At 45.9% G+C, this 18,035-nt stretch overlaps 1 protein-coding gene across 2 annotated transcripts in view; it reads left to right on the top strand.

Moving 5' to 3' along the window:
* The window catches only part of CKB (creatine kinase B), a 99,429-nt gene that overhangs the window by 16,147 nt on the left and 65,247 nt on the right, over nucleotides 1-18,035 (top strand). For both annotated transcript variants that reach the window (XM_029598017.1, XM_029598018.1), the window contains exons 3-4: nucleotides 14,947-15,101; nucleotides 15,432-15,564. In XM_029598017.1, the coding sequence (XP_029453877.1) occupies nucleotides 14,947-15,101; nucleotides 15,432-15,564 (288 nt within the window). The remainder of the gene's footprint in view (nucleotides 1-14,946; nucleotides 15,102-15,431; nucleotides 15,565-18,035) is intronic.

Here is an 18,035-nt window from a genome sequence, read left to right as displayed (position 1 = left end):
TGTGACCTTGGGCAAGTCACTTTACCCTCCATTGCCTAAGGTACAAAAACTTAGATTGTAAGCCCTCTGGGGATAGAGAAATACATACAGTACCTGAATGTAAACCGATGTGTATAAAATAATAAAGGAGGCATACTTCTAAATTAAAATGAGGGAGGGCTTTCAGAAATGTTTGTTTTATATTGTGCAGCATTCAGTTCAGTGCTCTGCATTTTGGGCTGGCAACTGTTCCAAAGGTGAAAGCATTAGTTGATCGAGAAGTACATAAATGTGTCACGGAACCCGTGGCTTATGCCAAGTTGGACGTAGTTGTGATACTCCTTTTATGAATCTGGATACTAAGGAAGGACATGAAACAGGCTCCCCGTTTGGTGACAGAGCTGTTGAGGCAGACACCTTGATGTACACCAGGAAGTGTAGCGCGACCACTTTGTCTGAAAAACTGAGGCTAGTTGACCTTTTTTTTTTTTTTTTTTTTTTTTTCCTTTTGAGAATTATATGCCTTGAAGGGCAGAAGACCTGTGCAAGTACTGGCAAGCAATTCCTCAAACTCCACACTGTGAAATGCAGGGAGGAGTGGAGAGAAATGCAGGGAGGAGTGGAGAGGAGGCAGCAGTGTTCTCCTGTCCTGGGTAAGAAGCGGTGGGCTGGCAGACTGAGGAAGTGGGCTGTGGATCATTAGGTGTAGTGGGTAAACACTATTATTGTCGTGGCCATATGGCAGGATGAGGTGCAGAGCTGCTTAGTCTTGTATGCATCTCTGGATTGAGTGAGAGATGAGTGGTATTGGAGGGGATGCAAAGAGTAGTTTGTGTGACCCATTGATGAGAGAGGCATCTGGAGCGAGTTCAGCGGGCTCGGAGAAACAGAGTAAAAAAGTTTATTCTCGTTCTCTGTTGCAAAGAGACTGTAGGTAGACTCCAAACTGAGAAACTACTTGAGTTACCTTTTAGAGTCGGGTGTCATTCATGGGGGCAAAGAATTCTAAGGTTCACTTTTGAATTGAAAATCTCAGGGAAATAAGTGGCTTGTAGAGAGATGCCTCACAGCAGAGGTTTCATGCACTGGATTTTCCTTTCTGGTGTATAGTTATCTGTGGGAAGTCTTGTAGGCTCGAAAAGGCATGTGTACCTCCTGGTTCAGAAGGTTTGGTGTAGTGTACACATGCACGAAGTGCATGGAGCTTGTGTTTGTAATTCATTCAAATGAACTACCCATTCCATGGGGGGTGCATCTGTGGTGAGCAGCAAGCCTGTCAATAGTGTGAATGGGAGTAGCTACCATTGTAGGTCCCTGTCTGTTGCTGGTGAAGGAATGGGCATGGTCAATGAAGAGGAGTTCATTGGTGTTTTGATACCCCTTTGTAGGCAGTGCACATGTAGGCACATATGTAGAATTACGCAATTGCTGCCAACATGTGTCCTAGAATATGTAGGACTTGGTGAGCTGGTATTGTGGCACTATGACAGTTTTATAAATAGTATAGAGAGCGCGAGGCAGGAGAGCTGAGGTAGGAGGCCCTGTCTTGGGTTGTGGCGATGTAGGCTCTCATGAAATGCAAAGCTTGGAATGGTTCCAGCTTCTAGCTTTCGAAGGTGATCAGTATTCTCACTGTCTAATCAAGAAATCGTGTTGGATTGGAGGGCTAGCAGGACGAGTCGTCGAGATAGGAAATATTTGTAGCCCTTGTCGACGAGGATGTGCCTTTGTTACTGTTCTGCCTCTGTTGAAACTCCTGGGCAGAAGTAAGTTTGAATGGATGACCTTGTATTGGAAGGGATGGTTGTCTGCCTAGAAAAAACAAGGGAAACCTTAGGAACTAGGGTGCATGGACATGTGAGCATATGCCCTCCTTTTTTTTTTTTTTTTTTCTTTTTTTTTAGTTCTTATAGATGTCCCTAGGTGACAAGTGGGAGTCGATGCATTGTGATTCTAGGCTTGAAGACAAGTGGGCAATATTTATCTGAGATGTTAAAATGTTGGTCCTATGATTGTAAAGAAAAACAGACTGACGTGATGCCTGTTTAGTTTTTCTCGATGACTGGCAAGATGGAGGCTTACATTAGGAATGAGGCTTAAGTTGTGGTGTGTTTTTATTTTTGGTTTTGGTTTTTGTTTTTGTTTTTTGTTTTTGATCCTCAGCAGTGAGCCGAGGCTTAAGCCTTGTGAATGGATCATTGAACTAATGCGGGAGTAAAATTCCTGGACTACTTGGTAAAGGTTTCCATAGGTCGGGAACCTAGTCTCTTATGGCGGTAGAACGCAACCATGAAAGACATCTGGATGTCTAGGCAATTTCTGAAGTATCAGACAGCAAACATTTGGAAATGGACCACAGGAAGTGCCTTCATCCTTCCTCGAGGGAATGGTATGGAGGAGGAAAGTGACTGTCAAAGCTTGCTGGAGATGTGGCCCCCGTAGATTATGGAAAGGTATGCACGATGGTGCAACGGGAGGCCTTGAGTATTGCAGACTAAATGGCCTGTTTTTTCCAAAAAAAAAAAAATCATCCAGTGACTCATCGTCAGTAGGTGGTGTGGCTTGGATGTATGAGCAGTCTACACTGCCGACTGAACCACTACGGAGCGATGGAAAGGAGAATCCCTCATTGTACTCCAAGCCGATGCTAAGAAATGTTGGAGAAAAGCCCACAAGGAGCATCATAGGACACCAAAGGCAAGGCTGTCAACTGGGTTTTGTATAGTAGGGCCACTGTTTTAGTAGGCATGGCAACAAAGCCCCTGAATACCCAGTAGTATTCCACCGACGTGGAACATTAAGTGGTCCAGTGTCTGCAATCAGCTGCCGAGAGTGTTACTGCACATTTGCAAGCAGTGAGTAGGCACGCGCTCCTCCTTCAGATGGCCTTGCTTGTAGCTGCGACACAATCAGTTGCATGGGCACTGCGGTGCATTCATGGCTCCATCTGTGCTTTTTTTAAGGTGGTTGGTGCTCAGAACAGTATGCGTGCCCCAGTGCCTTTGCATATGCTCTTTGTGCGTTCTGCGCTTGCGCCGATGCCTAGGCTTGACCGGCGCCCACGTCGATGCCATAGTGCATCCCATGCCAGGTCTTATGCAGTGGCGCATCAGGCACCACACCAGTGGTTGGGGTGCCCAGTACCTATGTCATCCTGCGCGCGTGGCCACATTCAGTTCTGTGAGGTGGCTGAAGCCTGCAGGTAGGCCACGGCGCGTTGGTAACGCTGATTAATCGCCCAAATTTCTTGGCACCATCTATGGCCCGACGTGTCTATGGTCCAGTGCGCCAGCATCTGACCTGCGTGCGCAGATGGGCCCAGTGCGATCGCGCCCGCATTTATGGCTCGGCGTGCTGACCCCTGCATTGATAGGCTTAGTTGACAGCTCGGGGCGCCTGCATCAGTACAGACACTCCTTTGGCGCAGTAGAGCACTTCCTGCCCCCTGCAGCGATGTCCCAGGGGCTCAGCTCTGTGCCGAACCCACAGAAAAACAGGAGCCTACCGAGGAGGCAGAAAAAGAAAGGGCAATGGCCAGTGGGGGTCCTTGAGGACATATGCCGGTGAGTAGATACACACCATGTGTGCCCTTCCTCCTGACTCCACTCGGTACTGGCCCAGCAAACCAGGGAGGCCGAGGAGATTGGAGTGTAGGTACCCGGATTGCTGGTGGGGGGGAGTGCCCCAAGATGTTTTAACGGGCCTGTGAGGGCAGGTCGTGTCAAGTAGATTTATTATTTTCTTTTCTTCTATTTTTGTGTTAGTGTTAGATTTTTGAGTGGATTGTGAGGAGAAGAGAGCTCTGCGCACTTTGTTGCGTGGAAAAATTTTGACTGAGGAGCCTGAGGTAATCCTGTCAGGGTACAGAGGGGAGGGAGCACCTAGCTAAAAGACTTCGCTAGTCTTAGAGCTCCACCACCTAGTGGCATAGAGGACGTACCCATACAGCATGGCTAATTCAGCTGCTTATCTACATGAAAACAACCCTAACTAAGAAATACAACTATTAAACCAGGCCCTAAACCCGAATACATTTCCTACAGGGAAAACAGAATAAGCCAAGCTACTATAGAGCCCCACACAAATAATTGTAAAGCTATACTAAAAAGTTACATAACAGCTGCTGAACAGAATAATATCCAACAATTAAAAACTCATAAAAATTATTAAAACATGTCCAAATATCAAAATATTTCAAAACAGCAGACTGCATAATACCCAATAATTAAAATGGCAGTCAATCAAGAAAAATAAATATAATCCACCTTTACTTACCCTCTCCAGCAACTCTTCTACCCCTTTCCCTTCCAAGCCAATAGCACTCACCAGAAGCAAAGGCTGCTGAAGCTCTGACCTCAGTCCTCTTCCTTAGCACCCACAACCAGACACACACATCCCCCCAGTTAGACCCCACGACCAGACCAAAAAGCCTCCTCTTCACTGCAGGGATGGGTTCCAGTTCCGCCACGGCTTTACTCAAGGCCTTTTTTTCGCCACCACAGCAATAGGTCCCATGGTGGCCTTGGTCGGGTTTTCCTCTTCGCCACCATGGGGATGGGTTCCTGTGGTGGCCTTGCTTCATCAGGGTTAGACACTGCCATTCCTCCCATCCCATCCCCGGGCTATGCGATGCCTGCCTCACCGGCCAATCAAAGGCTTCCTCCCTTCTTCCAACTCCCAGTAGAAGGGAGGAGGCTTCCGATTGGCCTGTGCGGGGGAGGCAGAATGAAGGCTTCCCATTGGGCAGTGGGGGTAGGAAGAAAGGCTTCCAATTGGCCCGTGGGGGTTGGAGAAGGAACATAAATGGGGCAGTGGGATGACACTGCTGTAAAGCATTGAATAGGTCAGCCAGCAGAGCTGCCAGGACATCTCTAGGTTCCCTAAGTACCTTAGGATATGTCATATGCAGCCCCATTGCCTTCCCTACTTTAAGTTTAGCTAGCTCCTCATAAGCACACTATTCTGAAAATCGATTTGAGGTTTACCTCGCTTCAATCTGTCTGTGGTCTTGAGACAGGCACTTCCACAATGAATACTGAACAAAATGTAATTTTACTTTCCTCATCAACCTCTACATAGTTCTCCCCCTTCACCTTTGAGGCTCACAATACCACTCTTGTACTTCATTGTATTGCTAACAGATCTTAGTCTTGTCCCCACCCCTGTTTTACTGTATCTAAAATTTTTTGCTTCTATTTGAATTTCTACATTCCTATTTCTTAGCTTCTCAATTTTTCCAGATATTCTCATCTGACTTCCTCGTGATGCAATCTTACCTTTTCAGCTGCTACTTTAGAAAACCATAATGGTCTCTTATTCCTCTTCTCTTTATTTACCTTCCTAACAAATTAGTTATCCGCCCTTTTTAGTTTTGCTCACTACCCTTCTACTCCCCCCCCTTTGAGTTTTCCTGAAATATAGGAACCTTAATCTCTTGTCCTAATATTGAACCACACTATCTGGTGGTCACTGGTTCCCAGATCTACTACAACATCAGAAATTCTGTCCTTGTTGGTAAGCCCCAGGCCCCATATCACCCCCTCCTTTGTGGGTTCCATTACCAGCTGACCAATAGTAATAGGAAACCCATCTCCATTCTCACTTACAGCATGGCTCTTGAGGACAATATTAACCAAGAACTAGAACAGTTCTAAAGAATTCAACAGAGCTTGTGAGGGTAGGGTGGTCTTTTGCTACATATTGTAAACAGACTTGTTTGCCATGGCATTCCAATTAAGAGAGTGACTAATTTTAGGTCTTCCAACAAACTGTCTTTCCAAGTAATGCTAAGAAAACCAAGAATATCCGGTCACAAACCCAGAAAATGTTTTTAACGATAACTTACCACCAAAGAAAGCGTCAAAGTCCTGACACGACCATGTTTCGGACCAAAGGTCCTGCTTCAGGGGAATGACTTCTAAACTTCTTGACAGTCCAAATCCATACACCATTCCATCAGCATCTCCAATCAGCTATTCCTGTGCAAATATTTTCTTCAAAATGGCGACAAACCGGAACCTTTGAGCCCCTCACCGGAAACACGGCAACACCCTCAGTCCTCAATCAAGTCCTTCTCAACACATTGATCCTAAGAAAGTCTTCCATCACGTCCAGCATAAAGGTATACATCCCTCTGTCTTCACAATTCTACCACCTCATTTGGGAAGTCCTCTATCACGTCCGGTCCACCACTTTACCTACGGCATTATTAGAGAATCCCTTCCAGTTTATGCATAAAATCTAATACATTATTTTAGCTATTACGGATGCCTCTGCCCACTTAGGGTAACAGCTACCTGATCTTGAGCTGCCACAAGGTGGCATCCGTAATAGCTTTAGAAGTTTAGAAGTCATTCCCCTGAAGCAGGACCTTTGGTCCGAAACATGGTCGTGTTGGGACTTTGACGCTTTCTTTGGTAAGTTATCATCGTTAAAAATATTCTGGGATTGTGACCGGATATTCTTGGTTTTCTTAGCATTACTTGGGAAGACAGTTTGTTGGAAGACCTAAAATTCGTCAGCATACCCAAGATATTGGTTTTTATTGAAAACAAAAAAATGAACAAAATATAAGTGTTACTAAAAAAAAAAAAAAAAAAAAAGGTAAAGTGACCCGATATAAACGAGTCTGCTGTTAATACTGACTCTGGATTTAAGGGTCCAACAAATTTGATGGCAGTTAGGTGTGTTATAAAGAATACCAGTAAACCATTGCTTTTGATTATGCTTGCAGTTTAGCCACAGGTTGCAGAATTGAGGTTTGCATGATGTCTGACAACACAATAACTGCCTATAACAATCTCCAGAGAGGAACAAAGAGCCAGCAAGAGTCACAGGAAATAGACCAGCTGATGGAATGGGTGGAATGTCATCTGCAGATCTCTGCCTCTTTCACATTGCAGGAAAAGACATGAGTGGACTTAACAGGGAGAGTCTGGACCCAGGAGAGTATGTCTCTCTCTCTCATCAAAGGTGTTTCAGCTGATTGTGGCTTGCTGGGGCCTTCTGTTCCTAGACCTAGTGGCAACTTCTCAATGCAAAGGTTCCTCACTTCTACAGTCACAGGAGAGTGGTCCCTGAGAATAAACATGCTTGTACAGGTCTGGCTGGAAGACAGATTGCTTTATGCCTTTTCTCCGTGGCCCTTGCTGGGCAGGATAACTCGCAAGATCGAAGGCCACAGGGGGGCTAATACTCCTGGTGGTGCCGGACTGGCCCCAGTGTCTGTGGTATATAGATTTGTGATGACTCCTGGTAGAGGCTCGCCTTCGTCTTCTGCCTCACATGGATCTGCTTCAGCAGGGACCAGCTCTTCACGAGGATCCAACTCTTTTCTGTCTTACTGTTTGGCCCTTGAGATATCTCAAATGTTAAAGCGTGGTTATTCCTCTGCAGTGATTGCCACTTTAATCCGTGCTCACAAGTTCTCCACTTCCTTGGCTTATGCGTGGGTTTGGAGCGTTTTTTGAGGACTGGTGTGAGGAGCAGGGTGTTATCTGTTAAGATCCCTCTCATTCTGGATTTTTGTAGGATGGTTGAATAAAGGCTTGGCCCTTAATTCCTTTGTGGGTTGTGGCTCTTGCTGGTTTCAGAAACCTGGTGAATGGTGTTTCCTTGTCTCATCCTGATGTGGCCTGTGTTTTTTTTTTTTTTTTTTTTGGAAGGGCATGAAGCACCTTAGGCCTCCCTTGACGTTACCTGTTCCATCATGGAGTCTTAATTTGGTGCTGGACCTTTTGGTGGGCCCTATGTTCCACCTACTGCATAGCCTTTCCTTTCCTTACTAGTGTTGACTTTGAAGACTATTCCTGATGGCTGTATGTTCCACTTGTTGGATTTCTGAGCTGCAGGCCTTGTCTTGCTGGGAGCTGTTCCTTCGAGTGACTCTGGAGGCATTACAGCTGCATACTGTTCCATCCTTCTTGCCCAAGGTAGTCTCAGACTTTCATTTGAATCAATCTTATCTCCTTGCTATCCCTGGATAAGGTCAGGGATGTGGAGGAGTTTTGCCTTTTTTGCTTCTTGGATGTTGAGCATCTTGTGGTATCTGGAGGTCAGTCCTTTTTTAAAGATGGATCGCCTGTTCTCCATAGTGAAAGTAAGCAGGGTGCTCCAGCTTCGCGGGCTCCCATAGCTCATTTGATTAAGGAGGTGGTCCTGGCCATGTACGTGGATGCTATAAAGCTGTTGTCTATTCCACTAGAGCTCAGGCAGTGTCATGGGCAGAGGTTAGTCTGTCTCCCATTGATATCTGCCGAGCAGCAACATGGTCCTCCTTATAACCTGGAAAGTGTGTATAGTCTGGATGTGCAGGCCCGGGAGGATCAACCTTTACATATGCGGTATTGACTTGGACCATGGCCATCCTCCCACCCTGTTGCAGAGTAGCTTTGGTACATCCCACTGGTCCTGAGTCCATCTGCCTATATGCTAGAAACGAAGAAATTACTTACCTGACAATTTCATTTTCCTTAGTGTAGACACATGGACTCTGCTTCCTACCCTCATCTACCGCATTAGTGTCAATAGTCGTCCTGCGGGGCTCTGAGTCCCAAGGGATTACTAGCAAGTGTTCATGCAGTCCCTAGCTTGGGGTACCTAGAATCTTCTGTGAGTTCATTGTTTGGTTGAGTACATTATCCCAGGACAAGCAGGATGCTAGTCCTCACATATGGGTGACGTCACTAACAGAGCCCTAGTGCGGGAAAAATTTGTCAAAGTTCTAGAAACTTTTGACTGGCACTGTGAGGCCACTGAGCATGCCATGATATTCTCTGCCACAGGGGTCTCACTCTAGTCTTTGTTTTTCCGTGCTGCTGTCAGCATCACAGTTACCGTAGCCCTCTGAGATTACTGTTTTTGACTAAAAAAATCATTTTTCCACAATCTCTTCCTCACAGGATCTCTCTATTCTCTTCACCGGCTGGTGAGGTAATCTAGCGTTTATTTTTATTAACGCTTTTTCGATTTCTCTCAGTCATCGATGGCAGTCGGTGACACTGGCGTCAGGATTCAAAAAATGCCAGACCTGTAATCGCACTGTCTATTACAGATCCAAATCTAGAATGCGTATGCTGCTTGGGTGAAAAACACATCTCTTGCCAGCAATGCCAAGAGATGATATCCAAAGGACGAAAATTGCGACAGGAAAAAATAGAACAACTTTTCCGTCTACAGTTGATTCCTTCACCATAGATTTCATCAGTCACCGGTAGGAGCTTCCAAGAAAGTTTTATTAAAGTGCCGACCGGACAGTTCGGGAGACAGATTCTCGCCCACACAATCGGCAACGACATGTTCGGCTACGGAGGTAAGGCCTAGACATAAACACAGTCATCGGCATGCCTCAACATCACCGACGTATCTTCCCACGAAGAACTGAGCGAAAAACTGCCTAAGCACAAGGACACCTCTGCCTACTAGGCCTACCTCATTAGAAATTAGTTACACTGCAGGTAGTGATGTCTCCGCCTCCACCGATGTCTATTGCTTCCGTGGTACCGCAAGACTTGACATTTATCAAGGAAGCAGTACTGCAGGCCATAAAAGAGCACCTACCGGTGACTACACCGATGCCGGTGATGTCTCCTTTACCTACGACGTCACCAATGCCGGTACAACCAGTGCCGATAACCGATATACTGCAGATGACGGCGCAGATGCCGGGAACCTTCCTGATGCCAAGAACATCAAACATTCCATAGATACCGATGTCGATACCTTCTCTCTCTTCAGAGATTACATCCTCTGTTCAAATATTGGCGCCTATTGCTACTACTGCACAGTCACATAGAACTGGAATATCAACGATAGCATCGAAATCTTCAATACCATCGATGCCGCACACAACAGACTATGCCGCTTCCTCCTGGACCCCCCGTGTCATCTGAAGCAGCATTGTATTCAGTAATTCAAAAATACCAGGATTTACTGGACTCTTTGCCCTCAAATCCACAGGAAGGACGACTCTTCTCCTCAGAACCCCCTACCAGGGCCCTCTGGATTGCCTCCTCCACCAACAACTGGGAAGACACTACAGGACACTCCAGATTATGACACATGGAGTGATACTGCATCAGATACTTCTGAAACCTTTGTCTGATCCTTCCCCACCACACCCTAGGAAACAATCCCCTCCAGAGGATCTTACCTTCTCTACTTTTGTACAAGACATGGCTGACTCTATCCCTTTTAAGTTAGTCAGAACAGGATCTCCGCCATCAAACACTTGAAGTGCTACAATTTGTCGACCCTCCTAAACAAATCATGGCAATACCTATACATGATGTCCTCCTACAGCTCCAACACACTGTGGGAACATCCCTGTTCTGTTCCTCAGTCAACAAAAGGATGGACTCGACATACTTGGTTCAAGCCACACCTGGATATCAGAAATCCCAATTACCACATACTTCAGTAGTTGTAGAATCTGCACAGAAAAAGGCTAAGAGGACAAAAGTTCACTCCTCCAATCCTCCTGGAAAGGACAACAGATTTCTAGATTCTCTAGGATGCAAGGTGTTTCAGGGTGCAGTGCTCAATTCTAGGATAGCCTCCTATCAATTATACATCACCCAATACCAGAGAAACCTGGAAGCAAATGGAGGACTTTATCCCATCTGTTCCACAAGAATATAGAGAACCTGTACAAAACATCATAAATAAAGCTTTTGAAGCTGGTAAACACGAGATAAGAGCTGCATATGATTCTTTCGAAACAGCATCAAGAGTTGCAGCTTCAGGCATAAGTGCCAGGAGGTGGGCCTGGCTTAAGGCTTCAGACCTTAGGCCAGAGGTCCAAGATAAATTGGTGGACCTCCCCTGTACAGGGGACAATTTATTTGGTACAAAAGTACAAGAAGCGGTGTCTTAATTAAAAGAATGAGACCTTATGATAGCTGTCCTCCCTCCCTCAGGACCCCACTGCACATGCCACCCGCAGAACTCAAAGGAGGGATGTGAGAAGACCCTATTATCGTCAAAGATTTTATCCTCCTGCAACTAGGCCCAGACAATCCAGAACCCAACAAAGAGCACCTAGGCCCCAGCCTGCTACACAAACAGGTCCTGCGGTGGGTTTTTGAAACTATATCCAGAGAACTCAGCCTTTCCATAAATCCTCGACCAGAACGCCCAGTAGGAGGCAGATTATCCAAATTTTACAACAATTGGATAATGGATCAATGGGTTCTGTCCATGATATCTAGAGGATACCAACTCAATTTCCTCTCAAGCCCACAGAATTTCCACAGACTCACTGTCACCTCAACAAAATTCATGTTTCAGTTACAAGTAGAATTATCCACCCTTCTGAAATCAAGGGCTGTAGAACCGATGCCACGGTCTCAGCAGGGCAGAGGATTCTACTCCCGTTATTTCCTCATTCCAAAGAAAACCAGAGGCCTACGCCCCATCCTAGACCTCAGAAATCTCAACAAATTTCTCAAAGAAAAGTTCAGGATGGTTTCTCTGGGCATTATGCTTCCACTTCTTCAAAAAGGGGATTGGCTTTGTTCTCTGGATCTTCAAGATGCTTATGCTCACATTCCAATATTCCCTCCTCATCGCAAGTACCTGCGCTTCATAGTAGGCCATCAACATTTCCAAATTGGGGTACTGCCATTTGGACTTGCCTCTGCTCCCAGAGTATTCACCAAATGTCTGGCAGTAGTAGCAGCACACTTACACAAGGAAAGTTTCCATGTCTTCCCATATCTAGACTCGCTCATCAGAAGTCAATCTCAACAAGGAGCAATAGCTTCCCTCAACCGAACAATTGCTCTACTTCACTCCATGGACTTTCTCATCAGTTATCAAAAGTCCCATCTCACACTGTCACACCTGCTTCAATTCATAGGAGCAGAATTGAACACCATCCTCTCAAGGGCTTTTCTACCCGAAGATCGAGCAGAAACACTTTCTTTACTGGCAAACTCAATTCACTCACAGAAACAAGCAACAGCTCATCAGTTTCTAACCTTACTAGGCCACATGGCCTCCACAGTTCATGCCACTCCTATGGCAAGGCTCGCCATGAGTTACCCACTGGACTTTAAGATCACAATGGATCCAAGCCATTCATCCACTACATTCTTCAATTCAAATAACCCACCAGCTACGTTCATCTCTACTTTGGTGGACGAACAAGGACAATTTGCGCAAGGGCCTACCCTTCCAACAACCAGTCCCACAGATAACTTTAACTACAGATGCATCCACCTTGGGTTGGGGTGCTCACATAGACCATCTCCAAACTCAAGGAACTTGGACAAAGCTCGAAGCAACATTTCAAATCAATTTTCTAGAGCTTCGAGCTATACGTTATGCGCTACATGCATTCAAGGATTGCCTTTCACACAAGACTGTTCTCATCCAAACAGACAACACAGTTGCCATGTGGTACATCAACAAACAGGTAGGTATGGGCTCGTATCTCCTTTGTCAAGAAGCTGCACAGATTTGGGACTGGGCCCTAAACCATTCAATGTTTCTCCGGGCCACTTATCTGGCAGGCATCCACAATTTAGTGGCAGACTCAGTCGTCAGTTCCAACCACATGAATGGTCCCTGGATCCCTCGGTAGCGACCAGGATCTTTCAACTTTGGGGACAACCAACAATAGACCTCTTTGCATCACACCTGAATCACAAAGTGGACAAACTTTCTTCTCTACACAAACAGAAGAATCAGCCAGCCAAGGACGCCTTTGCTTGCCTGTGGAACTCAGGCCTACTATACGCGTATCCTCCAATACCGCTCATAACCAAAACTCTAGTGAAGCTACAACAGGACAAGGGGTCCATGATACTTATAGTCCCATATTGGCCTTGACAAGTATGGTCCCCCACTCTCATAACTCAGGATCAGGGTTGGTTGCACCATCCCAACCGCCAATCCCTATCCCTGACAGCATGGATGTTGAAAGCTTGATCTTACAACCACTCAATCTTTCAACCCATAACTCTCAAGTGCTTATAGCTTCACGTAAACCTTCCACACGAAAAAACTACGCTTCCAAATGGAAGAGATTTACTTTGTGGTGCCAACAAACGAATATTGATCCCTTCACCTGCCCCACGACTTCTCTTCTAGACTACTTATACCATCTTTCAGAATCTGGTCTCCGGACTTCATCTGTAAGGGTACATTTAAGTGCAATTTCTGCTTACCATAACAAGATAGCAGATGCACCAATCTCCACACAACCTCTTATCAGCAGGTTTGAGAGGCTTAACTCAACTCAAACCACCAATTCGGCCTCCAGTCACAGAATGGGATCTGAATTTGGTATTGACAAGGCTCATGCATTCTCCTTTTGAACGCATAGATTCCTGTGATCTTAAATTTCTCACATGGAAGTCTATCTTCCTCATAGCCATTACATCAGCTAGACGGGTTAGTGAGTTACAAGCACTTGTCACGTACTCACCCTACTCGAAATTCCTACATGACAGAGTGGTTCTCCGAACACATCCAAAATTCCTTCCCAAGGTAGTTACAGAATTCCACTTGAACCAATCCATAGTTTTACCCACATTCTTCCCAAGGCCTCATTCTCACCAAAGAGAACGGGCCTTACATTCCTTGGACTGTAAGTGTGCATTGTTTTTAATCCGCACTGCAGTCCACAGGAAATCCAATCAACTTTGTTTCCTATGACCCAAACAAACCGGGTAAAGCAGTGGGGAAAACATACTCTATCCAACTGGCTAGCAGATTGCATACAGTTTTGCTATGAAAAAGCAGGCCTTCCTCTCCAAGGGCAAGTAAAAGCATATTCAGTAAGAGCAATGTCAACATCAGTAGCACACTATCACTCGGTGCCAATCCTTGACATTTGTAAAGCAGCAACATGGAGTTCTCTTCACACCTTTGCAGTTCATTACTGTTTGGACAAAGGACGACAAGATTCAGCCTATGGACAATCTGTCTTAAAGAACTTGTTTCCAGTTTAATCCCAACTCCTTCCATATCCAACCTGCTGTAATCTTTGGCTGACTAATTTTCAACAATAATGCTTGTGTTACTTCACTTCAAAATGACTCTGCCTCTAGCTTGCTAATCACCCATATGTGAGGACTAGCATCCTGCTTGTCCTGGGATAAACCAAAATTGCTTACCTTGTAATAGGTGTTATCCCAGGACAGCAGGATGTAGTCCTCACAGAACCCACCCACCACCCCATGGAGTTGGGTATGTTACCTTTTATTATTTTATTTTTTGCTAAAGCTTATTGCTACATTCGAGACTAGAGTGAGACCCCTGTGGCAGAGAATATCATGGCATGCTCAGTGGCCTCAGTGCCAGTCAAAAGTTTCTAGAAACTTTGACAAGTTTTTCCTGCACTAGGGCTCAGTTAGTGACGTCACCCATATGTGAGGACTACATCCTGCTGTCCTGGGATAACACCTATTACAAGGTAAGCAATTTTGCTGTTCTGGTTATCTGTTTTTAATCCAGTTTTTTGCTAGTCTGTCCACAATTGCTTTTGTAGAGAATAATGGCAGACTGGGGTCACTGCAGGATAACCTGCTAGATGACCCCAGATATCTGCTAGATAGATCTCTATCTGCTGGAAGGGGAGCATAAACCTACTGGTCTTGTTCATCTGTCTACACTAAGGAAAATGAAATTATCAGGTAAGTAATTTCTCCAATTACTACTAATACTTAACCTTTCTATAGTGATACATGACATACACAGCACTCTAATGTCCCTTAATGCATCTTGAGAGAGAAGGCATGCAAACAAATTCCTGTTTAAGGAACCTCACTGCTTAATGACTACATGTACATAACATAGTAACTATAATGAAACTACCAAATGTGATTCTCAGTCTTCAGAGTACTTATTTACCTTGTTTGATTCCATATTGCTAAATAGAATGCCAGGTTTTCTACTTTTTTTCTGCAGAGCAAGTGTACCTTACAATATCTAACCTATGTTCATACTTCTGTGTACTTGTAGGTCATCCCTACATTAAGACAGTGGGATGTGTAGCTGGTGATGAAGAATCATATGATGTTTTTAAGGAGGTCTTTGATCCAGTCATTGAAGACAGACATGGAGGATACAAGCCAACTGACCAACATAAGACTGATTTGAACCCAGAGAATCTGAAGGTGAAGTCACCCTGGTTATACATTTTGCTAGTTGTACAGCAGGAGCATAGAAAAGCTGAAAAGTTCCTCATTTCAATTCATTTTAATGATATTGGGAATTTGTCTAGCAGGATGGGGTTTTTCACATCTAGTGACTGTCAGCAACTGGTTATTTCAAATGTTTTTCTGATACATAAATAAGCAAGATGGCTTTTTGAAACATTACAAAATGCAATTTAACATGAAATGCTTCTGAAATTATGTACTTCAACTAGTGAAATCTTATGCTAAAGTGTCTTTCCTTTGTACTGCTTGCTTAAAATTTTCTCCCCCTTTTTTTTTTTTTTTTAGGGTGGTGATGACCTGGACCCAAATTATGTGTTAAGTTCACGTGTTAGAACTGGTAGGAGCATCCGTGGATTTTGCCTCCCGCCTCACTGTAGCAGAGGAGAGAGGCGGGCTATTGAAAAGCTTACTGTAGAAGGTGAAGTATCTGAATACAGCTCCAGAATCCTTGTAAAATATAACTAGCCAAGTGAATTGATTTACTGCCAGACTAACACTAGAACATTGGGGCTTGTGGAGGCAGTGTGTCTTGTCAGAAATGTGGTCATAGCATGTTCTCCTTGGACAAGCAGGATTGGTAGTCCTCACACCTGGGTGACATTGGATGGCGCCCAGCACAGAAACTTGTCAGTTTCTAGAACACTGAGCATGTCCTATACCACACAGGTCCTTCATCAGATTTTTTTGTTTGTTTTTCCCCCTGCAAAGCCTTTGCCTTGCTCGTGCTCTTAATTTGCTGGGAAAATTCTCACTGATTAGTTTTTGGGTTTTTTCTTGCGTGCAACTCTCATGTTAGTCAAGCTTTTTGGCGGTTCAGTAAGTTCTTTCACTTCCGTTCCTCATAGCAGTGGTGCCTCTGTGCCTGCTGGCATTGGTCGCCTGCTGCCTGAGTTGTCGTTTTTCACCCCTTTCAGTTCTTCGTCATGGCCTCGTCAGGTTTTCGTCGATCCCCTTGGAGCCTGAGATCTATGTCCATTACAGACTCTCACAATGTGTGTCCTCTGCCTGGGGGCATCGCACAGGGGTGCCACCTGTGCGACCAAATGAACTTGAAGGGATGTAGTGCTCACCTCAAGATGGAGAAGCTCTTTGGGGCAAGGAAATCCAAGCCATTGACATAGGCATCGGTAGCATCGACACTGAAGGACCATGGAACTGTATCGATGGTCACCAAGCCATTGACAACGGCGGGGCCATCTGATCTGTCAGTGCCAGCGGATAGAGGTGCCCGGGGTCTGACTCCTGTCAGTCTCCTCCAGGTTAGAGGACATCAGGTTCATCATCTACCTTGGCACCAGGGAAAGCTGAGGAGGTATTGGCACGGTCACCTTCGATGCAAGGTGCTAGGCTATGATTAGTACCGGCACTTGCCACAAGGCTCCTGAAGCAACCACATGGCAAGGAGTGCCTCTCCTCCATTGATGCTGGGGGGGTCTGCGACTGTCTCCATTGGTCTTGGTTTCAGTTGCCGATCTACCTCAGGGATCCAATGAAGATCTGGCCACCATTCCTGCCTCCCAGTCTATTTTTGCATCAGCAACTTTTGAGGAGTTACAGCGTAGAGTCCAGCTGGCAGTAAACCAGGCACATTGAGCCAGTGGCACTGCTGGTACAGATGCCCTCATTCTCTCTGCTGGAACCACTGCTGGACAGTCAGTGTGCTCATCTGTTACCAACAGCTGGTGCCAGTTCCCGGGAGGCCATTGATGCCTGGCAGGGCACCGATGCTTCCCCTGTCCGATGCAATGCTCGTTGCCAATTTCTCCTCCAAGGAAGCTGAGGACAGTGCTGACACCAAGGCCTGATGCCCCCTGTCTAGCTTTGCTGGGGCCAGCACCATTGCCTAGGCCTCTAGATGAAGGCCGAGCACCCAGGGAACCATCCCCTGTGGATTTCAGTCAGGATGAGGCCCCCTTATGACCCCTGGGAGGAGGACACTACAGAATCCTCAGATGACTCCGAAGGTCTCCTCTCAGAACCACTCCTCCAGAGGAAAGGAGGTCTCCTCCTGAAGACCTGACATTCGCAGGCTTTGTAAGGGAGATGGCGGAGGTCATCCCATTTCGCTTAATTATGGAGGACACCAGGCACAAGATGCTAGAAATTCTCCAGTTTGTGGAGGCTCCTAAAGATATTGTGGTGGTCCCAGTGCAGAAGATGTTTAAGAAGTTACTGTTGGACTTGGGAGCACCCCCTTATGGTACTTCGAGTGAATAGGAAGGCGGATGGGGGTTTACCTCATCCAACAGGCTGCTGTATTCGAAAAGCATCAGCTGACGCACTAATCGGTAATAGTCTAACCTGCTCTCAAGGCCAAGTGCTCTCCAACCCATGCCTAAGCAACCCCGGAGAGGGATCACAGAGCGATGGATACTCTTGAGATGAAGGTATTTCAGGGGTGATGCTTAATGCTTGCACTACCTCCTATCAGCTCTGCATGAGCCAATACTCTTGCAACCTGTGGAAGCAGATGCAGGAGGCAGCTGCCTCAACAGCAGCAAGACACCTTTCTGTCACCAGTACATCAGGGCATGGAGTGCAGTAAACATGAGGTGTGATCCACCTACGATGTTTTCGAGAGGGCAGCTAGTGTCTGCAGTAGGAATTGGCGCACGCAGAATGGCATGACTGCAGGCCTCAGAGCTCCGACCAGAGGTGCAGGAAAGGACTTGTTGACCTGCTGTGCACAGGGGAGAATCTCTTTGAAGATAAGGTGAGGGACATGGTGGCCCAATTGCAGGACCATCATAACTCTCTAGTATCTCTTCACCAGTGCTTCAGACCTGCCCTCAGCCAGAGGAAGTATTCTCTGGCCCCTCGCTCCTTTTGCAGAGGGTGAATTCCCACACCTGTCCCAAGCCCCAGCCGACACACCAGCCAAATCCCAGG

The sequence above is a fragment of the Rhinatrema bivittatum genome, chromosome 4 (genome assembly GCF_901001135.1).
Source record: "Rhinatrema bivittatum chromosome 4, aRhiBiv1.1, whole genome shotgun sequence".
NCBI classification, from domain to species: Eukaryota; Metazoa; Chordata; class Amphibia; order Gymnophiona; family Rhinatrematidae; genus Rhinatrema; species Rhinatrema bivittatum.
The sequence above is the reverse complement of the archived record's forward strand: the minus strand, read 5'-3'. Positions and strand labels throughout refer to the sequence as shown.